The sequence below is a fragment of the Euprymna scolopes genome, chromosome 21 (assembly GCF_053919585.1).
Source record: "Euprymna scolopes isolate OS-2025 chromosome 21, ASM5391958v1, whole genome shotgun sequence".
Lineage (NCBI taxonomy): Eukaryota > Metazoa > Mollusca > Cephalopoda > Sepiida > Sepiolidae > Euprymna > Euprymna scolopes.
The window spans coordinates 63340784-63365606 of NC_136502.1; the positions used below are offsets into that span (position 1 = coordinate 63340784).

The 24823-nt window shown below is 29.6% G+C and overlaps 1 protein-coding gene across 1 annotated transcript in view; it reads left to right on the forward strand.

Moving 5' to 3' along the window:
- The window catches only part of LOC145242417 (uncharacterized), a 450806-nt gene that overhangs the window by 90797 nt on the left and 335186 nt on the right, over window positions 1–24823 (forward strand). The window contains exon 2 of the mRNA XM_080105454.1: window positions 18178–18286. Coding sequence (XP_079961580.1) covers window positions 18178–18286 — 109 coding nt within the window. The remainder of the gene's footprint in view (window positions 1–18177; window positions 18287–24823) is intronic.

Here is a 24823-nt window from a genome sequence, read left to right on the forward strand (position 1 = left end):
TAGCCACACTAAATACATAACAACATTTTAACATACTAAATGCATCGGAAATGTTTTTATGAACATTTTTAACATACTAAATTTATAAGAAATATTTTTATGAATATTTTTAACATACTAAATGCATATCACATTTCTAACATATTAAATGCATAAGAAATGAACATTTTTGACAGACTAAATACATGACAAATTTCTAACATACTAAATGTATGATAAATGTATTAATTAACATTTTTAATATACTAAATCCATAAGAAATGTATTTATGAGAATATTTAACATACTAAATGCTTGATAAATGTTTTTATGAACATTTTTAACATACTAAATACATACGAGATTTTTAGCATACTAAATGGATAAGAAATGTTTTTATGAACATTTTTAACATACTACATGCATTAAAAATCTTTAACGTACTAAATACATAAGAAATATATTTATAAACATTTTTAACATACTAAATATGTAACAAGTTTTTTATATACAAAATGAATGAGAAATGTTTTATGAATATATTTAAAATACCAAATGCATAAGAAGTGTTTTTATGAAATTTTTAAACACGCCGAAAGCATAACGAATTCTTAAATACTAAATACATAACAAACTTTTAACATACTGAATATATAGGAAAGTTTTTTATTAACATGTCTAACATACTTAATACATAAGAAATTGTTTTATGAACATTTTTAAAATACTATATGCATAAACAATGCTTTTATGAACATTTTTAACATATTAAATACTTAAGAAATATATATATGAACATCGTTAACATACATACATAACAAACTTTTAAAATAATAAAAGCATAGGAAGTTTTTTATGAACATTTTTAACATACCAAATACATAACAAAAGTTTTACATACTAAATGCATCAGAAATTTTTATGAACATTTTTAACGTACTAAATACATAAAAATGTTTTATGAACATTTTTAACATTCTAAAGACACAAAAAATGTTTTTATGAAGAGTTTTACATACTAAACATATAACAATCTTTTAACGTACTATATGCATGAGGAATTTTTTATGAACATTTAAAACATATTAAATTCATAAGAAATCTTTTTATGAATATTTTTACATACTACATGCCCAAGCGGTGTATTTATGAACATTTTTCACATACTAAATACATAACAAGTTATTAACATATTAAATGCAGGAGAAATGTGTTTATGAATATTTTTAACATACAAAATACATAGGAAATGTGTTTATGAATATTTGTAACATACAAAATACATAGGAAATGTGTTTATGAATATTTTTAACATACAAAATACATAGGAAATGTTTTATGAATATTTTTAACATACTAAATAAATAAGAAATGTTTTTATGACTATTTTTAACATACTAAGTACATAAAAACTTTTTAACATACTAAATGCATAAGAATTTTTTATGAATCTTTTGAACATACAAAATACATAACTAAATGCATAAGAAATGTTTTATCAATATTTTAACATAAATTCTTCAGAACAGTTTTTATGAACATTTGTAACATGTTAAATGCCTCAGAAATGTTTTTATGAACATTTAAAACATACTACATTCATAAGAAATGTTTTTATGAACATTTTTAATTTACTAAATGCTTAAGAAATGTATTTATGAACATTTTTAATTTTTAAATGCTTAAGAAATGTATTTATGAACATTTTTAATTTACTAAATGCTTAAGAAATGTTTTTATGAACATTTTTAATTTTTAAATGCTTAAGAAATGTATTTATGAACATTTTTAATTTACTAAATGCTTAAGAAATGTATTTATGAACATTTTTAATTTACTAAATGCTTAAGAAATGTATTTATGAACATTTTTAATTTTTAAATGCTTAAGAAATGTATTTATGAACATTTTTAATTTACTAAATGCTTAAGAAATGTATTTATGAACATTTTTAATTTACTAAATGCTTAAGAAATGTATTTATGAACATTTTAAATTTACTAAATGCTTAAGAAATGTATTTATGAACATTTTAAATTTACTAAATGCTTAAGAAATGTATTTATGAACATTTTTAATTTACTAAATGCTTAAGAAATGTATTTATGAACATTTTTAATTTTTAAATGCTTAAGAAATGTATTTATGAACATTTTTAATTTACTAAATGCTTAAGAAATGTTTTTATGAACATTTTTAATTTTTAAATGCTTAAGAAATGTATTTATGAACATTTTTAATTTACTAAATGCTTAAGAAATGTATTTATGAACATTTTTAATTTACTAAATGCTTAAGAAATGTATTTATGAACATTTTTAATTCACTAAATGCTTAAGAAATGTATTTATGAACATTTTTAATTCACTAAATGCTTAAGAAATGTATTTATGAACATTTTTAATTCACTAAATGCTTAAGAAATGTATTTATGAACATTTTTAATTCACTAAATGCTTAATAAATGTATTTATGAACATTTTAAATTTACTAAATGCTTAAGAAATGTATTTATGAACATTTTTAATTTACTAAATGCTTAAGAAATGTATTTATGAAAATTTTTAATTTACTAAATGCAGAGCAAACGTGTTTATGAGCATATGTAACACACCAATACATGAGAAATATTTTTATGAACATTTTCAACATACCAAATTTTTAAGAATGTTTTTATCAATATTTTTAACGTGCTAAATGCATAGGCGATGTCTTTATGAACATTTTAAACGTAATAAATGCACAAGAAATGTTTTTATGAACATTTTTAACATACTAGATATATAACAAATTTTTAACATACTACATGCATGAGAAATGTTTTATGAACATTCTTGACATACAAAATACATAACAAAATTTTAACATACTACATGCATCAGAAAATTTTTATGAACATTTATAACATACTAAAAGTCATAAAAATGTTTTTATATATATATTTTAATATACTAAATACATATCAAATGTTTAGCATACTAAATGCATAAGAAATATTTTTATGAATATTTGTAACATACTAAATGCATAAGAAATGTTTTTGGTACATTGTTGACAAACAAAATACGTGACAAAATTTTAACATACTAAATGTATAAGAAATGTATTTATTAACACTTTTTATATACTAAATTCATAAGAAATGTTTTTATGACAATATTTAACATACTAAATGCTTGAGAAATGTTTTTATGAACATTTTTAACATACTACATATATAAAAAAAATTGAACATGCTAAATGCATAAGAAATGTATTTATGAACATTTTTAATATAAGAAATTTTTTATGAACATTTTTAACATACTAAATATGTAACAAAATTTTAACATACTAAATACACAAAAATTACTAACATACTAAATGCATCAGAAATGTTTTTATGAACATTTCTAATATACTAAATACATAAGAAATTGTATTATGACCATTTTTTATCATACTATATGCATAAACAATGCTTTTATGAACATTTTTAACATACTAAATACTTAAGAAATATATATATGAACATATTTAACATACTAAATGCATGAGAAATGTTTTTATTTACATTTTCACTATACTAAAGGCTTAAGAAATGTTTTTATTTACATTTTCAGTATACTAAAGGCTTAAGAAATGTTTTTATTTACATTTTCACTATACTAAAGGCTTAAGACATTTTTTTATGAACATTTATAACATACTAAATACATAGGAAATGTTTTTAAGAACATTTTAACATACTAAATGTATAAGAAAGGTTTTTATGGAGATTTTTAACATACTAAATCTATAAGTAATGTTTTTATGAACGTTTTTAATATACTAAAGCTTACGAAATGTGTCCATGAAAACTTTTAACACATTAATGCATGACAAATGTTGTTATATACATTTTTAAAGTACTAGATGCATAAGAAATTTATTTATGAACGTTTTAACCATAGTAAATACATAAAAACATTTTAAACGTACTAAATGCCTAAGATATGTTTTTATGAACGTTTTAACACACTAAATGCATCAGAAATGTTTTTATGAAAACTTTAACATACTAAAGGCATGAGAAATTATTTTATGAACATTTTTAACATATTAGAAATGTTTTTACAAACATTTTTATTACACTAAATACGTAACAAGTTTATAGCATACTAAATGCATAAGCAATGTTTTTAGGGACAAATTAACATCTAAATGCATCAGAAATGTTTTTATGAATATTTTCACTATACTATATGCTTAAGAAATGTTTTTATGAACCTTTTTAACATACTAAATGCATAGCAAATGTGTTTATGAACAGTTTTAACACATTAAATACATAAGAAATGTCTGTATGAAAATTTTGAACATACTAAATGCTTAAGAAATGTTTTAACATTTTCAACATACTAAATGCATAGGACATGTTTTTATGGACATTTTTAATGTAATAAATGCAAAAGAAATGTTTTTAAGAACATTTTTACATACTAAATGCATAACAACTTTTTAACATACTAAATGCATGAGAAATGTTTTTATGAACACTTTTAACATACGTACTACATAAGAAATATTTGTATGAACATTTTTAACATACGAAATTCTTAAGAAATGTTTTTAGGAACATTTTATACAGACTAAATGCATGAGAAATTTTTTATGAATATTTTTAACATACTATATACACACCAACTTTTAAGCATACTAAATGCATGAGAAATGTTTTTATGAACATTTGTTACATACTAAATGCATAAGAAATGTTTTATGAACATTTTTAACATACTACACACATGAGAAATGTTTTTATGAACATTTTCAACACACTAAACATATAACAAACTTTTAACGTACTATATGCATGAGAAATGCTTTTATGAAAATTTAAAACATACTAAATGCATAAGAAATATTTTTATGAATATTTTTACATATTAAATGCACAATGAATGTATTTATGAACATTTTTAACATACTAAATACATAGGAAATGTTTTTACGAACATTTGTAACATACTAAATAGATAAGAAATGTTTTTATGAATATTTTTAACTTACAAAATACATAACACATTTTTAACATACTAAATGCATAAGAAATATTTTGAACATTTTTAACATACTAATTACATAAGAAATATCTTTATGAATAGTTTTAACATACTAAATGCATAAGAAATTTTTTATGAACATTTTTTACATACTAAATACATAACAGATCTTTAACATACTAAATGTATAACAAATGTTTTTATGAACATTTTTAACATACTAAATGCATAAGACATGTTTTTATCAACGTTTTTAACATACTAAATTCTTAAGAAAAGTTTTAATGAACATTTGTAGCATACTAAATGCCTAAGAAGTGTTTTTATTAGAATTTTAAACATACTAAATTATTAAGAAATTTGTTATGAACTTTTTTAACATATTAAATGGATAGGAATTTTTTTATGAACATACTAAATACATAAAAACTTTTTAACATACTAAATGCATGCGAAATGCTTTTATGAACATTTTTAACATACTAAATGCATAAGACATATTTTTATGAAGATTTATGACGACTAAATACATCAGAAATGTTTTTATGAACATTTTTATTATACTACATTCTGAAGAAATGTATTTATGAATATTTAATACAGACGGGATACATCACAAATTTTTAACATACTAAAAGCATCAGAAGTGTTTTTATAAATATTTTTAAGATACCAAATACATAACAAATTTTATACATACTAAATGTATGAGAAATATTTTTATGAACATTTTTAACATATAAAATGCATAAGAAATGTTTTCATGAACAATTGTAACATACAAAATGCTTAAGAAATGTTTTTATCAAGATTTTTAACTCACTAAATGCATAAAGAAATGTGTTTATGAACATTTTTAACATACTAAATTCATAACAAAGTTTTAACATACTTAAATCATATATTTTTATGAACGTTTTTAACATACTAAATGCATAAGAAGTGTTTTATGATCATTTGTAACGTACTAAATGCATAACAGATGTTTTTATTAACATGTTTTACATAGTAAATGCATAATAAATATTTCTATGAACATTTTTAACATACTAAAGTCATAAGAAATATTTTATGAACATTGTTAACATACTGCCTCCTTAAAAATGTATTTATGAACATTTTCAACATTATAAATACATAACACATTTTTTAACATACTTAATGCATGAGAAGACTTTATTGAACATCTTTAACATACTCAATACATAAATTATTTACATACTAAATGCATGAGAAATGTTTTTATGAACGTTTTTACCATACTAAATACATAACAAACATTGTAACATACTAACTGCATCAAAAATGTTTTTATGAATATTTTTAACATACAAATGCATGATAAATTTTGTACAAACGTTTTTAACATACTTAATGCTTAAGAAATTTTTTATTTACATTTTTAAAAAAATAAATGCTTAAAAATGTTTTATGAACATTTTTAACATACTAAATGCAGAAGAATTTTTTTTATTAACATTTTTAACATACTAAATGCATAACAATTTTTAACATACTAAATGCATAACAATTTTTAACATACTAAATGCAGAAGAATTGTTTTTATAAATATTTTTAGCATACAAAATGCATTACAATTTTAAACATACTAAATGCATGAGAAATTGTTTTGAACACTTAAAATATGTAATGCATAGGAAATGTGTTATGAACATTTATTACATACTAAATGCATGAGAAATGTTTTTATGAATATTTTTGACATACTAAATACATAACAACTTTTAAACCTACTTAATGCTTAAGAAATGTTTTATGAACATTTTTAACATACTAAAGACACAAGAAAATTTTTTATGAAGATTTGTACATATTAAACATATAACAAATTTTAACGTACTATATGTATGAGAAATGTTTTTATGAACATTTAAAACATACTAAATTTATAAGAAATCTTTTTATGAATATTTTTACATACTACCTGCGCAAGAAGTGTATTTATGAATATTTTAATCATACTAAATACATAACAAGGTATTAACATATTAAATGCATGAGAAATGTGTTTATGAATATTTTTAACATACTAAGTACATAACAAATTTTTAACATACTAAATGCATAAGAATTTTTTTATGAATATTTTTAACATACTAAATACATAACAAATGTTTTTAACTAATGCATAAGAAATATTTTATCAACATTTTTACATACTAAATTTTTAGGAAAAGTTTGAACATTTGTAACATGTTAAATGCCTAAGAAATATTTTTATGGACATTTTAAACATACTAAATTCATAAGAAATATTTTATGAACATTTTTAACATACTAAATGCTTAAGAAATGTATTTATGAACATTTTTACATACTAAATACATAACAACTTTTTAACATACTAAATGCATGAGAAATGCTTTTATGAACATTTTAACATACAAAATGCATGAGAAATGTGTTTATAAATATTTTTTACATACTTAATGCTTAAGAAATGTTTTTATGAAAATTTTTAACATACTAAATACATAAAAAGTTGTCTTTATGAACATTTTTAGCATATTAAATGCATAAAAAATGTTTTATGAACATTTTTAAGATATTAAATACTTAAGAAATGTATTTATGAATATTTCAACATACTTGATACAGAACAAATTGTTAACACACTAAATATATAACAAATGTTTAACATACAAAATGCATAAGATATATTTTTATGAACATTTTTTTACATACTAAATGCATAAGAAATAGTTTTATGAACATTTCTAACTTACTATAGGCATAAGAAATGTTATCACTAGAATTAAATTGCTAGAAAGGTTATCATTAGAATGAAATTGCTTGAAAGTTATCACTAGAATTAAATTGCTAGAAATGTTATCACTATAATGAAATTGCTGGAAATGTTATCACTGGAATGAAATTGCTAGAAAGGTTATCATTAGAATGAAATTGCTTGAAAGTTATCATTAGAATGAAATTGCTTGAAAGTTATCACTAGAATTAAATTGCTAGAAATGTTATCACTAGAATAAAATTGCTAGAAGTTTATCACTAGAATGAAATTGCTAGAAAGGTTATGACTAGAATGAAATTTCTAGAAAGGTAATCACTAGAATTAAATTGCTATAAAGGTTATCGCTAGAATTAAATTGATAGAAATGTTATCACTAGAATGAAATTGCTAGAAATGTTATCACTAGAATGAAATTGCTAGAAATGTTATCACTAGAATGAAATTGCTAGAGGTTTATCACTAGAATGAAATTGCTAGAAAGGTTATCACTTGAATGAAATTGATCCAAAATAGCACTATAGAAAAATAGCCCCCGTCGGGAGATTCGCTAATCCTATGTGATATAACAGTTAGTACATTAGCTGCAGATCTCGCAGAACTGAAAACCATATTGCATGTCATTGAGCAAGTTATTTTTTTACTGAGGTAGTTGAACACTTCTCAGTTTATCATAGATTCCAATACCTTAATCATGAATCACAAAAGACTGATTGTTCTGTACTGAGAGGGAGATGACTGAACTCTGGAATTTTTAATTACAGATGAAGACGGATGAAGTTTTCCACGGAAGAATTTCTCCTTAAGGCAACGTTTAAACAACTTTGTAATTATGAGACGTAGTTCCAATTGTAGCTTTTTGCGCACAATGACTAGAATACCGTTAACATTGTGAGCAGATTTATTGCATAATTTACAACATTTTTCCTTTTCTGTAACAAAATGCTTAAGAGGATCAGCTCCCTTTTTATTTGGAGATGTCCCAGTAAAGGAATCTGTCCACCATATTGGAACGGACCTCCGATTAAGTAAAAGGCAATTTGGTAAGCAGATTTCTCATATATATATATATATATATATATAATGTTTGCCCCAAACCTCTAGCCTTGATGGAGGGTAGACAAAAACTTGCTGTTATCCGAGAAGCAAATTGATTCCAAATATTTCTCGTATTTTATATCTCCCCTCTTTTGGAAATAGGGTTCGATTATGAATATCTCCAGTATCAAATAATCCTTATACACTGTGAAATTTACTTTATGTATAAAAACCACAGAGGGAAGATATAAAATATGAGAACTATTTGGAATTAACTCTCATCTTGCTGTTATTTCAGATCATTTGAAACCATAGCAGCAAGTTTTTGTCTCCCTTTCATCAAGGCCAGAGTTTTTTTGGGAAAATATCAGATATTTTGTAATTCTTATGCAAAACTAAGAAAACAAATGACTATGATTGAAACATTGGTAAATGTACAGTATCTTTTCACCCACGAAAAATCCTTTAAAATGACCACTTTTACAGGTTTTCGAGGGCGCTGAAAATGAAATAACAGTAAGAATCCCAGGAAACGAGTAGTTTCCAAGATCTGAAAAATTATAAAGTGTGGGATCACTTTTCTACATTAATTTAACGTAAAATCAACATCCACTTTATAACCAAGGTGGCCATAAAGTGAATACTCATTTTACCTTAAATTAATGTAGAAAAAGGATCCCCCACCCCTTGAAAAAGTAATGCGCGACCTTAAGGGCAAATATCACATAGCTCACTGCACCATTAAGACCAATAACTTCCCAACGAGCCTTCATTTGATAAATTCTGTTCAAGATTTCGAACTTATGAAATTGCCCCCCAAAAGTAGTATATCTATATATCGATATATCTATAATAATAACCAAATTGAATATTGTAATGGTCATATCTTTTGTTCTATGGGCCAAAACTGCATGAAAATTTGCAGACATTTTGAAGATTGCAATACTATTCTACGGTTAAACTTTTATGACAATTGGTTAAAAAGAACCTATATTTTCCAACGAATAAAATATGCCCTAATTTGCATACATTTATATAGTTTTGCTGCTTTGGGATGAATTTTGGTTGAGATTTTTTTGCTTGATTGTCTCCCATGTGGCCTTGCAAGGCTACTAATATATATATATAAATAAAACGCTATATGTCTGTCTCCATATTTTAAAATTCTAACTCCCCCGAAACTAAAAGTCACAGAGCTAGGGGCCTCAAATGATGTTATTCCTTACAGACCTTTCTTTTATGGGTCTTTAGCGGTTAAACTACTTTGAAGGGATCAAAAATGGGTAAAAATTGAACAAATTGTTATGTGTTTTGTATCATCCCATAAGTTCTTTTATGGGTCTTTAGCGGTTAAAATAGTTTGAAGGAATAAAAAATGGGAACAAATTGAAAAAATTGTTATGTGTTTTGTATCATCCCATAAGTTCTTTTATGGGTCTTTAGCGGTTAATATAGTTGTAAGGGATAAAAAATGGGAACAAATTAAAAAAATTGTTTTGTGTTTTGTATCATCGCATAAGTTCTTTCATGGGTCTTTAGCGGTTAAAATAGTTGAAAGGTATACAAAATGGGAACAAATTGAAAAAATTGTTTTGTGTTTTGTATCATCGCATAAGTTTTTTATGGGTCTTTAGCTGTATATATAGTTTGAAGGGGAAAAAATGGGTAAAAATTGAAAACATTGTTATGTGTTTTGTATCATCCCATAAGTTCTTTTATGGGTCTTTAGCGGTTAAAATAGTTGAAAGGGATACAAAATGGGTAAAAATTGAAAAAATTGTTACGTGTTTTGTATCATCCCATAAGTTCTTTTATGGGTCTTTAGCGGTTAAAATAGTTTTAAGGGATAAAAAATGGGAACAAATTGAAAAAATTGTTATGTGTTTTGTATCATCCCATAAGTTCTTTTATGGGTCTTTAGCGGTTAAAATAGGTTTAAGGGATAAAAAATGGGTAAAAATTGAAAAGATTCTTATGTGTTTTGTATCATTCCATAAGTTCTTTTATGGGTCTTTAGCGGTTAAAATAGGTTTAAGGGATAAAAAATGGGTAAAAATTGAAAAGATTCTTATGTGTTTTGTATCATTCCATAAGTTCTTTTATGGGTCTTTAGCGGTTAAAATAGGTTTAAGGGATCAACAATAGGTAAACATTGAACAATTGTTATGTGTTTTGTATCATCCCATAAGTTCTTTTATGGGTCTTTAGCGGTTAAAATAGTGTGAAGGGATACAAAACGGGTAAAAATTAAAAAAAATTGTTATGTGTTTTGTATCATCCCATTTGTTCTTTTATGGGTCTTTAGCGGTTAAAATAGTGCTAAGGGAAAAAACTGGGGACAAATTGAAAAAATTGTTACGTGTATTGTATCATCCCATAAGTTCTTTTATGGGTCGTTAGCGGTTAAAATAGTTTCAAGTGATAAAAAATGTGGAAAAATTGAACAAATTGTTATGTGTATTGTATCATCCTATAAGTTCTTTTATGGGTCTTTAGCGGTTAAAATAGTGTTAATGGATCAAAAATGGGAAGAAATTGAAAAAATTGTTATGTGTTTTGTATCATCCCATAAGTTCTTTTATGGGTATTTAGCGGTTAATATAGTTGTAAGGGATACAAAATGGGAAAAAATTGAAAAAATTGTTATGTGTTTTGTATCATCGCATAAGTTCTTTTACGGGTCTTTAGCGGTTAAAATAGTTTGGAGGTATAAAATATGGGCAAAAATTGAAAAAATTGTTATGTGTTTTGTATCATCCCATAAGTTCTTTTACGGGTCTTTAGCGGTTAAAATAGTTGAAAGGGATACAAAATGGGTAAAAATTGAAAAAATTGTTATGTGTTTTGTATCATCGCATAAGTTGTTTTATGGGTCTTTAGCGGTTAAAATAGTTTGAAGGGATAAAAAATGGGTAAAAATTGAAAATATTGTTATGTGTTTTGTATAATCCCATAAGTTTTTTATGGGTCTTTAGCGGTTAAAATAGTTTCAAGTGATAAAAATTGGGTAAAAATTGAAAAATTGTGATTTTTTTTGTATCCTCCCATAAGTTCTTTTACGGGGCTTTAGCGGTTAAAATTGTTGAAAGGGATACAAAATCGGTAAAAATTGAAAAAATTGTTATGTGTTTTGTATCATCGCATAAGTTGTTTTATGGATCTTTAGCGGTTAAAATAGTTTCAAGGGATAAAAATTGGGTAAAAATTGAAAAAATTGTTATGTGTTTTGTATCATCGCATAAGTTTTTTATGCGTCTTTAGCGGTTAAATAGTTCGAAGGGATAAACAATTGGTAAAAATTGAAAAAATTGTTACGTGTTTTCTATCATCCCATAAGTTTTTTTATGGGTCTTTAGCGGTTAAAATAGTTTGAAGAGATAAAAAATGGGTAAAAATTGAAAAAATGCTTATGTGTTTTGTATCATCCCATAAGTTCTTTTATGGGTCTATAGTTGTTAAAATAGTTTGAAGGGATCTAAAACGGGTAAAAATTGAAAAAATTGTTATGTGTTTTGTATCATTCCATAAGTTCTTTTATGGGTCGTTAGCGGTTATAATAGTTTGAAGGGATCAAAAATGGGTACCAATTGAAAAAATTGTTATGTGTTTTGTATCATCCCATAAGTTCTTTTATGGGTCTTTTGCAATTAAAATAGTTTGACGGGATAAAAAATGGGGGAAAAGTTAAAAAATTGTTATGTTTTTTGTATCATTCCATTAGTTCGTTTTTGGGTCTTTAGCGGTTAAAATAGTGTTAACGGATAAAAAATGGGAAAAAATTGAAAAACTTTTTGTGTGTTTTGCATCATCCCATAAGTTCTTTTATTCGTCTTTAGCGGTTAAAATAGTAAGAAGGGGAAAAAATGGGTAAAAATTGAAAAAATTGTTATGTGTTTTGTATCATCCCATAAGTTCTTTTATTGGTCTTTAGCGGTTAAAATGGTTTTCAGGGATAAAAAATCGATACAAATTGAAAAAATTATGTGTTTTGTATCATCCCATCAGTTCTTTTATGGGTCTTTTGCGGTTAAAATAGTGCTAAGAGATCAAAAATAGGAAAAAAGTGAAAAAATTGTTATGTGTTTTGTATCATCGCATAAATTCTTTTATTGGTCTTTAGCGGTTAATATAGTTGTAAGGGATACAAAATTGGAAAAAATTGAAAAAAATGTTATGTGTTTTGTATCATCCCATAAGTTCTTTTATGGGTCGTTAGCGGTTAAAATAATTTTAAGGGATACAAAAATGGGTACAAATTGAAAAAATTATGTGGTTCGTACGATCCCATAAGTTCTTTTATGGGTCTTTAGCGGTTAAACTAGTTTTAAGGGATCAAAAATGGGTAAAAATTGAAAAAATTGTTATGTATTTTGTATCATCCCATAAGTTCTTTTATGGGTCTTTAGCGGTTAAAATAGTGTTAACGGATAAAAAATGGGGAAAAGTTGAACAAATTGTTACGTGTATTGTATCATCCCATAAGTTCTTTTATGGGTCTTTAGCGGTTAAAATAGTGTTAATGGATCAAAAATGGGTAAAAATCGAAAAAATTGTTATGTGTTTTGTATCATCCCATAAGTTCTTTTATTGGTCTTTAGCGGTTAAAATAGTTTGAAGGGATACAAAATAGGAACAAATTGAAAACATAGTTATGTGTTTTGTATCATCGCATAAGTTCTTTTATGGGTCTTTAGCGGTTAATATAGTTGTAAGGGATACAAAATGGGAACAAATTGAAAAAATTGTTATGTGTTTTGTATCATCGCATAAGTTCTTTTATGGGTCTTTAGCGGTTAAAATAGTTGTAAGGGATAAAATATGGGCAAAAATTGAAAAAATTGTTATGTGTTTTGTATCATCCCATAATTTCTGTTATGGGTCTTTAGAGGCTTTAATAGTTTAAAGGGATCAAAAATGGGTAAAAATTGAAAAAATTTGTGTGTTTTTTGTATCATCCTATAAGTTCTTTTATGGGTCTTTAGCGGTTAAAATAGTTTTAAGGGATCAAAAATGGGTAAAAATTGAAAAAATTGTTATGTGTTTTGTATCATTCCATAAGTTCTTTTATGGGTCTTTAGCGGTTAAAATAGGTTTAAGGGATAAAAAATGGGTAAAAATTGAAAAAATTGTTATGTGTTTTGTATCATTCCATAAGTTCTTTTATGGGTCTTTAGCGGTTAAAATAGGTTTAAGGGATAAAAAATGGGTAAAAATTGAAAAGATTCTTATGTGTTTTGTATCATCCCATAAGTTCTTTTATGGGTCTTTAGCGGTTAAAATAGGTTTAAGGGATAAAAAATGGGTAAAAATTGAAAAAATTGTTATGTGTTTTGTATCATTCCATAAGTTCTTTTATGGGTCTTTAGCGGTTAAAATAGGTTTAAGGGATAAAAAATGGGTAAAAATTGAAAAAATTGTTATGTGTTTTGTATCATCCCATAAGTTCTTTTATGGGTCTTTAGCGGTTAAAATAGGTTTAAGGGATAAAAAATGGGTAAAAATTGAAAAAATTGTTATGTGTTTTGTATCATTCCATAAGTTCTTTTATGGGTCTTTAGCGGTTAAAATAGGTTTAAGGGATAAAAAATGGGTAAAAATTGAAAAAATTGTTATGTGTTTTGTATCATCCCATAAGTTCTTTTATGGGTCTTTAGCGGTTAAAATAGGTTTAAGGGATAAAAAATGGGTAAAAATTGAAAAAATTGTTATGTGTTTTGTATCATTCCATAAGTTCTTTTATGGGTCTTTAGCGGTAAAAATAGGTTTAAGGGATAAAAAATGGGTAAAAATTGAAAAAATTGTTATGTGTTTTGTATCATTCCATAAGTTCTTTTATGGGTCTTTAGCGGTTAAAATAGGTTTAAGGGATAAAAAATGGGTAAAAATTGAAAAAATTGTTATGTGTTTTGTATCATCCCATAAGTTCTTTTATGGGTCTTTAGCGGTTAAAATAGGTTTAAGGGATAAAAAATGGGTAAAAATTGAAAAAATTGTTATGTGTTTTGTATCATCCCATAAGTTCTTTTATGGGTCTTTAGCGGTTAAAATAGGTTTAAGGGATAAAAAATGGGTAAAAATTGAAAAAATTGTTATGTGTTTTGTATCATCCCATAAGTTCTTTTATGGGTCTTTAGCGGTTAAAATAGGTTTAAGGGATAAAAAATGGGTAAAAATTGAAAAAATTGTTATGTGTTTTGTATCATCCCATAAGTTCTTTTATGGGTCTTTAGCGGTTAAAATAGGTTTAAGGGATAAAAAATGGGTAAAAATTGAAAAAATTGTTATGTGTTTTGTATCATCCCATAAGTTCTTTTATGGGTCTTTAGCGGTTAAAATAGGTTTAAGGGATAAAAAATGGGTAAAAATTGAAAAAATTGTTATGTGTTTTGTATCATCCCATAAGTTCTTTTATGGGTCTTTAGCGGTTAAAATAGGTTTAAGGGATAAAAAATGGGTAAAAATTGAAAAAATTGTTATGTGTTTTGTATCATCCCATAAGTTCTTTTATGGGTCTTTAGCGGTTAAAATAGGTTTAAGGGATAAAAAATGGGTAAAAATTGAAAAAATTGTTATGTGTTTTGTATCATCCCATAAGTTCTTTTATGGGTCTTTAGCGGTTAAAATAGGTTTAAGGGATAAAAAATGGGTAAAAATTGAAAAAATTGTTATGTGTTTTGTATCATCCCATAAGTTCTTTTATGGGTCTTTAGCGGTTAAAATAGGTTTAAGGGATAAAAAATGGGTAAAAATTGAAAAAATTGTTATGTGTTTTGTATCATCCCATAAGTTCTTTTATGGGTCTTTAGCGGTTAAAATAGGTTTAAGGGATAAAAAATGGGTAAAAATTGAAAAAATTGTTATGTGTTTTGTATCATCCCATAAGTTCTTTTATGGGTCTTTAGCGGTTAAAATAGGTTTAAGGGATAAAAAATGGGTAAAAATTGAAAAAATTGTTATGTGTTTTGTATCATCCCATAAGTTCTTTTATGGGTCTTTAGCGGTTAAAATAGGTTTAAGGGATAAAAAATGGGTAAAAATTGAAAAAATTGTTATGTGTTTTGTATCATTCCATAAGTTCTTTTATGGGTCTTTAGCGGTTAAAATAGGTTTAAGGGATAAAAAATGGGTAAAAATTGAAAAAATTGTTATGTGTTTTGTATCATTCCATAAGTTCTTTTATGGGTCTTTAGCGGTAAAAATAGGTTTAAGGGATAAAAAATGGGTAAAAATTGAAAAAATTGTTATGTGTTTTGTATCATTCCATAAGTTCTTTTATGGGTCTTTAGCGGTTAAAATAGGTTTAAGGGATAAAAAATGGGTAAAAATTGAAAAAATTGTTATGTGTTTTGTATCATCCCATAAGTTCTTTTATGGGTCTTTAGCGGTTAAAATAGGTTTAAGGGATAAAAAATGGGTAAAAATTGAAAAAATTGTTATGTGTTTTGTATCATCCCATAAGTTCTTTTATGGGTCTTTAGCGGTTAAAATAGGTTTAAGGGATAAAAAATGGGTAAAAATTGAAAAAATTGTTATGTGTTTTGTATCATCCCATAAGTTCTGTCCGAATTTATAAAAAAAGAAAAGAAGTGACTAAATGTTACATTTGATTAATTATCATCAATATTCCATGATTATCTAGGAGTTCCTTCCATCTATTTACAAGCTTATTAATTCTTCACTGTAACATCCTTTTGGCTTTGATTTGAAGATATCAGTTTCAACATCTTTCTGCATTTCAACAGCTGTTCTTTCCAAATGATTTTTAAGCTACGAAACAAATGCTAGTCTGAAGGAACAAGGTCAGGAGAATAGAGTGGATGAGGAATTTTTTCCCAACCAAGTTCTTCTATCTTTTGCGAAGTGATTCTTGCAGTGTGGGGTCGTGCAGTGTCGTGATGGAACATCACCAGTTTTCGATTCACTAAAGCAGGTCTTCCTCCCTCCCAGAGCTTGGTTCAAATGCTCTAATTTCTGACAGCAGATTTGAACATTAATTGTTGCAGTAGGTGGTAACAATTCAAAGCGGATTATTCCTTGGCAATCCCACCATATTGAAAGAAGAATCTTATTCCCATAAAGTTCTCTTTTCAGCTGTAACTGAACTATATCCGATTTACTAATCTATTGTCTATGACGCGTAACATTTCGATTAAAAGATCACAAGTCAAAAAAGGTGAAACAAGTTGGCGAAAATGGAAAGAAGAGCAGATGTTGACTCGGGATTTGAGATTTAAGTTTTCAGACAATCATGAGGCACCATTTTCCAAGTTTAGCAACTTTTTCAAGTTGTTGAAGATGACGATGAACAGTTGTATGGTTTGAACTCAGTTTTATTACCAATCCCTCAACTGATAAAGCAGGATTTTCTTCAAGAGCTGCTTTTATCATCAAACTCATCTTGACGTCCGGTTCGATCTTCATCTCCACTCTCACTTTTGAATTTCGCATCTTCTGCAAGTTCTTTCATTCGCACATTCTTTTCAATAAACTGAGTGGATATTTCTAACCGTTTCGGCTGCTGAGTTTCCTTTCTTGAACTCATGAAGCATTATATGCTTCAAATGATTCTTAGGCATTTCCAAGTATGTAGGGTTGTGATAAAGCAAATTTAAATTTTATTGTTCTGTAAAAGAAATGGGATCAGTTAAAATGCATCTAAGCATAAATATGTAAAAAATTACACAATATACCGAATATTTTTTAGCTTCACTCAATTTAAAAATAAAGGTAAAACTTCAGACAAAACTTATACGATGACTTGATACATTCATCTTTGTTTATTTTTAGTTTTTTTATCAGTTCGCATGCGTATCACGTTGATGTGGTAACGTCACCAACTTTGAATGCTACAGTTTTGCTTTCGGTTTCGATTCTAGCACTCAAATATTTTTTTATTTTACTTTTAAAATCACGACTCTATAACAATATGTATGAAATCTGGACAAATTAAAATACCATATTTAAGCCTGTTTTACGCGCAGGAAAAGCGCTCCCCCCCCACCTAAGTATATAATATATATTTTTTTCATTCACCTAGAAATGCGTGTTAGTTTTTTTGTTTTTCTTTGTTTCAAAACTGACGATAAAATATTTTTACGAAAACTTTATGGTTATCTTCAAGTTCCGGCACGAAATAGTTACAATGGTTTTGCCTGGAGTTGTCATTTGCGAAATGAAACGAGTGTTTTTTTTTTGTTTTTGTTTTTTCGTTGGCTTATATTTAAAATAATACAATTTGAAAAAAGATGAAAAATAAAAACTCATTTCATTTTGCAGATGACAGCTCCGAGCAAAACCTTTGCCAATATCGGGTAATGAAACTTGTAGATAACGAACTTTACTTTTTCTTTTCATTTTTCTTTCTTTTAGATGTTCAAAAGTGATGATGCTGAAAGTAGATCAGGTGTTTATGGGAGACAAAACACTTCCGACAGTCACAACACGTCCATCGACAGACAGGATTGTGCAGGTCCTGACGGTGAGTTAAAAAATTTAATTTCATAGCAGATAGACTCGGCGTTACTAGGATGTAAAATCTATAAAATAGTTCCGTTACATTCATGAAAATCTAATAAATCTAATATCTTATTCTTGCTGCTTTCATTTATCTGTATAATTTAGTATTGATTTAAGACATTTATGTAACGTTTAATATTAAACAAAAATTGCCTCTTTCTTATTCCATAGCTAAATAGTCTTTAAATAACTAAAACGAAAACTATGTTTCTTATTTATTGGAAATTGAAACAATTTATAGTTTTAAAACAATATACTCTTTCTTCTTATTATAAAAAGTATTAGTTGGATATTTTTTTAAAGCAAAACAAACGTTTTAATCGTTTTATTTAATGTATTTGTTATTATTATTATTTAAATCATTTTAAAATTCCTACTTTCATTTTAAATCATTTTAAAGTTCCTACTTTCAAAATTGTTAGCTAAATAGTGTTTAAATAGTCGATCGTGCCTTTTAAAAAAGGTGTTATATTTAGTGTTATGAGGTATTTAGATACAATACCTGATAACAACCGTCAAAATAACTACTTTAGTAGCAAAAAGACAGACAGAATATTAAATTAAATATTTACTGAAGAAACACAATGGATGAAAAGTCCTTTGTTGATAAGAGGTTTCCACAAAGAAGAAAAGAACAAAGTCCTGGTCATATCAAGATTAGTTAGAGTGAAATTAATTAGAATTGCCTCTTGTTGATAAGAAGTTTCCCAGAAGAAGAAAATAACAAAGTTTTGTCATTAAGATTTTTTGTAGCCAACGTTGAGCAAACGGCTTCTGCTGCTATGAGAAAGAAAGGGCGAAGACAATCGAATTAGTTGTTGCTGCCGCTGTTAGAAAAGGAAAAGGCAAAGACGTTCATGCTAGCTGCTGCTGTTGTTAGCAAAAGGAAAAATAATCCATGTGAGTGGTTCGGACAACGTCCGCCACTAACTGTTGCCCGTCAGCTGATGACGCAAACCGTTATATACTGTGCGCGCAGTTCGTTCGTGATGTGATCAGAGGAAACATTTTGTTGTTGTTGTGTTGCAATGTCACGATTACCCTTGTTATGAGAGAATGTTCGTTTCCCAGAGTTCGCATTTGTTTGTTTCCATTTAAACTTGGTGTTTGTGAATGAATTTAAACTAAGTTTGTCACATGTAGTCCTTTTATAAATATTTTATCACATATTTTCGTATCCCATCTGTCGAATTTTTTCTGGCCTTTTCTCTCTTAGCTATTTCCTTGGGCAATGTGTTTTGCCCGATAATTCTTTGCTATAATGAATTGTATATCGTAGTGGAAGGATAGTTTCTGACAATCTAATGCGTCGTTAACAGTCGATTGAATATCATAGTAAAGCACAAGTCGGCGCCATTGTCGTTTATGTATCGACGTTGTCAGATCAGTTGCTGCTCCTCGTGTTTGGGTGTCTTCGCTCCTGCTGATAGTATCTGTGTTTTGTTTATATATTGTTATAGGCTCGATGGCGATCTTATATTCCATAATATAACCATAACTATAACAGATGATAACGTACAAACATGAAATTGCTTTAGTGTATTATTATATAGATTGTTATGCTATTTCATTTTATAGATTCTAAGAGCCTGTAGAAATGGCAATAATTTTAAATGTTCTTTAAAAAATATCGATAAGAATCAAACATTAATATATGATTAGTGTTAACTAAAAGGGGAATAACATAGGATATATAATATTTAGTACTAACTTAACACTAAACTAAAATAAAGTGCACATTTAGTAGTGACATGTTATCTGCACAATTAAAAAAATATGAAAAAAAAAATTGTTGTAGGGTAAGGAAAGTTAGTTGTGCAAACCAAGCTTTACTCAACTTAAACCCAAGGTACAGCCTGCAATACAAAAGAACATAACGCTCCTGAGACATATTGTAAAGACAGTGACATATGAACAATGTACATATACAACAATAAATAGTGAGGTAAAGTAAGTAATGAAAGCGAGACACCCATATGTCTGCACCGATGCTGAGCTTGTTTCCCGCCAGTCTCCAAAACATAAACAAATATGAAAACGCTCGCTAGCGAAGTATGAAAATGTCACAGTAACAACAAAGTTAACCGACAAAACCAATATAACATTCTTCCCTCCTAGAAAGAAAATGATAGCACTGTAGGTATGCGCTGACACAGCAGACCTTAGACAAACTAGAACAGAATTAATAATATACACAAACACATGTACACATCACCCCTCCTCTCAACCAAAGACATCTATACACCTGATTTAGTCCCAGCCATAGTGTATAAGAGGTTTTGAGATACGAGTAGATTTCCTTGTTTCACATGGAGTGTCATTTTCACAGTTCAAGTGTTGTGCCTCCTCAGCAGCAGCCTCCTCCTGCACTGAGGCTGTCTGATCCTCTACGTTAGGTACCACAGGTGTTAGATGAGTCTGTCCAGGTTCCTTAAGGTAAGTTCCTTGAATAGTTGAGGTGTCAGAACACCGGGCTAGATCACGGACAGATACCGTAGACTCTCGCCCGTCAGAGTACCTGATGGTGGCATAGATGGGATTGCAGTCAAGAAGTTCAACCTGATCCACAAGAAGGTCATTCTTGCTGCTTCTTACAAACCGTCGCAGCAACACAGTACCAGGTGTCATTAACCAAGGGGGCAGAGAGTTTCCATGAGTCGAACGTCGTTGAAATGTAAAGAACCTTTCATGTGGCGTGGTGTTGGTAGTGATCTTAAGGAGTGCAGCACATCTGGAAGAACCAGGTCTCAGTGAATATCAGGCAAGTTACGGAACTTGAGAGCTAATTTGACAGATTTCCAAACTATGCCATTATATCATTCCACTTGAAAGTTGCCTGTGGGGTGGTATGGGGTCGTGCGACTGGTTGCAACTCCCTTTTGCAAAAGGTAGTCTTTTAGGTCCTTAGACATGAAGGAAGTCCCTTGGTCAGAATGAATGTAGTGTGGCATTCCACAAAGTGTAAAGATCTGCTCCAGACATTTTATCACTGTCGAAGTGTTCATATTAGGACAAGGGAATGCGATGGGGAGGCGTGAATACTCATCAACCACTGTCAGCATATAAGGGTTACGTGAAGCAGTAGGTAAGGGTCCCTTGAAGTCAATGCTGAGCCGCTCCATTGGTTGTGTTGCTTTTATTACCCTCCCTTCTGCAGGATTGTAAAACCGAGGTTTTAAGTCTGCACAGATCCTGCAGGAAGCACAAGTCCTTTTCACAGAGGAACTGTGGAAAAGGGTAGATTTTTTGTTCTCACAAAATGCAGCAGTCTGGTTACCTCTGGATGACAAAGTCCATTATGAAGATCTGTGAGGGTTGATAATGTAAAAGCTGAACAACAAAATGCTCGAGTGAGAGTATCTGGCACCACATTTTCCTTCCCTGGTCGATATCTTATAGTATAACTGAAGGCTGCAAGCTCCAGTCTCCATTCTTGGATCTTGCTATTCTTGATCGTGGTACGTTTTCTACAGTCAAACATGAATGCCACAGAACGTTGATCAGTCACAAGGTTGAAGTGACGACGTGCTAAGAAGTGGCTCCATTTCCTTACTGCTTCAATAATAGCAGTAGCCTCCTTTTCGACTATGTGGTAATGCAGCTCACCCCCTTGTAGTGTCCTGGACATAAAAGCAACAGGTCTGCCTCCCTGGTTGAATACTGCAGAAACAGCAACATCAGATGCATCACACTCAACCTCAAGGGGCAGGTTTTCATCCACAGAGTGAAGAGTGGCCGCCTCTAGTTCACCTTTGAGCTCATTAAATGCTTGTAGTGCTTTTTCATCAAGTGGAAACTTTCTTACTTTCACCAACGGTTGTATTTTCTGCGAGAAGTTTTGAATCCATTTAACATAGTAAGCAAACATTCCTAGTGTCCTTTTTAAAGATCCAGCATTTGATGGTGCTGGAAGCTCCTGTAAAGGACGAAGTCTCTCAGGATCTGGCCTTATGACTCCCTCCCCCACACAGTACCCAAGAACATTGATGGAGTTCACAGATTTTATAGTTTTTGACTCATTAAGGGTTATGTTCCTCTGACTGACAACCTTCAAAAAGCGTTGCACATTTTGGTCGTGCTCCTTTTGCTTGTGACCAGCAATAGTAATATTATCAAGGTATGGGAAGGTATCTTGTAAGTGTTCATCCTTGATTAACTTGTCCATAGCCCGCTGAAAAATGGCTACACCATTTGTGACTCCAAACGGCACCTGCAAAACTGGTATAGGCAACCATTGGCTTCAAAGTGTATTTCCTCTCGGCCTCCTTTAATGGTATCTGATGTTAAGCACTTTTCAGGTCGAAAGTAGAGAATACACTGTATTTTGCCAAGTTGTTGGCCATCTCATCAATTCTTGGAAGGGGGTACGCATCCAGTTCTGTGTACTGATTAATTGTCTGTGAGTAGTCAATACACATTCGTTTCTTGTGTCTGTGTGTGGGATCCTTCACCACTACAACTTGAGCTCGCCAAGGGGACAAACTAGTCTCAATTATGTCTTCTTTGAGTAATCTGTTTACTTCTTCCCCAATAAATTCTTGGTCTTCCTTACAGAAGCGTCTTGACCTAGAAGCAATCGGCTTGCAATTAGGTGATAAATTAGGGAACAGAGAGGGCTCATCTAATGATGCTGTAGCAAGAGCACAGTATGCGTTGTCTCCCTTCAGAGTCAACTCAGGCCTGGGTCCTCCATACTCAAACTTTACACTCAAATGCATCTGCTGGAAATCCTGACCAAGGATCAAGTCTGAACAAAGATCTTTCATTATTCCTAGTCGTATACCTGAATAGTATTGGTTATTAGGGTTGAGTTGAAGGTCTGCTATTACAAATCCTGGAGAACTAGCTGTCAGAGATTTCTGGGCCAAAGAGATACCCCTACTGGTTTTGTGCATTTTCAGCCCTAACTCCCAGGCAACCTGCTCATCAATGCAGCTGTCCGTGCTGCAAGAATCCACGAGAGCACTCACCCTCCGACCACCAATGGTTGCCGAGGCAGCAGCCCTCGAGAGACCCTGGGGAACATTAGTGGCCAAAATATGAGAGGTGGAGCCAAAAGTTGTGGGCATTAAGCCTAAGGACACCCTTGACTTGAACTCGCTCGACTTACACACCCGGGCAAAATGCCCCTTTTTGGCACATTTGTTACAAGTAGCCTTATGTGCTGGGCAGCGATTCCGTTCATGGTAAGGACCACCACAGAAGAAGCACTTTTTGGTATTACTACAGGTTGCAGCCACTGCTGATTTCTCAGATGCCAGCACTTCCTGAGCTCCACCCTCCTTAGTAGTAGTCGCCGAAGAACCTTCCGAGGTCCGTGAAGCAACTACAGCAGCAGTGTGAGCAGTCCATGGAATATAGGCATCAGCATTACATTGAGCCAGGTCTAGTGTGTAGGCTCTGTTGTAAGCAGCCTGCAGATCAAGAGTGTCACTTTCAAGGAGGCGTTGGCGTATCAGGGGTGAGGCAATGCCATTGATAAAAGCATCATGAATTGATTCCTCACGGTACTTTTCCGCACTCACAGCCTTAAAGTTACAATCCTTGCTTAACTTACGGAGTTCTCTGAGAAACTCGTCAAAGGATTCACCCGGCTTCTGCTGTCTAGTTGCTAAGATGTGTCTAGCAAAGATTTCATTGGGAGTTTTTACATATCATTTTTGCAGAGTAGAGATAGCAGAATTATAGTCTTCACAGTCTTCAATGTACTCAAATACATTATGGGTCACACAGTTGACCAACGTCCGGAACGTATCTGGAGCCTTGTCCCCGCACTCCTCAATGAAGTTTTTGAAGGTTCTGTACCAGTGGCGCCACTCCTTCGCTGCTGACAGAGCGCTGGGATCGATGTCTAAGTGCATGGGCTGGAGCACTTTCTCCATGGTTGGTCGTAAGTTGAGTAAATTGTTGTAGGGTAAGGAAACTTGGTTGTGCAGATCAAGCTTTACTCAACTTAAACCCAAGGTACAGCCTGCAATACAAAAGAACATAACGCTCCTGAGACATATTGTAAAGACAGTGACACACGAACAATGTACATATACAACAATAAATAGTGAGGTAAAGTAAGTAATGAAAGCGAGACACCCATATGTCTGCACCGATGCTGAGCTTGTTTCCCGCCAGTCTCCAAAACATAAACAAATATGAAAACGCTCGCTAGCGAAGTATGAAAATGTCACAGTAACAACAAAGTTAACCGACAAAACCAATATAACAAATGTAAATTTTTATTTTTTTAATTTTGATCTAATATTTTAAGAATAAATCTAATCTTCAGAGATATTTAAAATATTGTATGTGTGTGAATGCTGATTTAAATCTATCTTTAAGTTTGAGAATTTAATCCTAAAAGTAAAGATTAATTTTAAAAATAAAAAATAAAAATTTGCGTTGTAATGGATTATAAGCTTCCATATTTTAAAAGAAAAGACAAAGAAATAAATAAAAGTAAATCCTCAATGAGTTATAATCAATTTTAGTTCCAGGCCTGTATAGA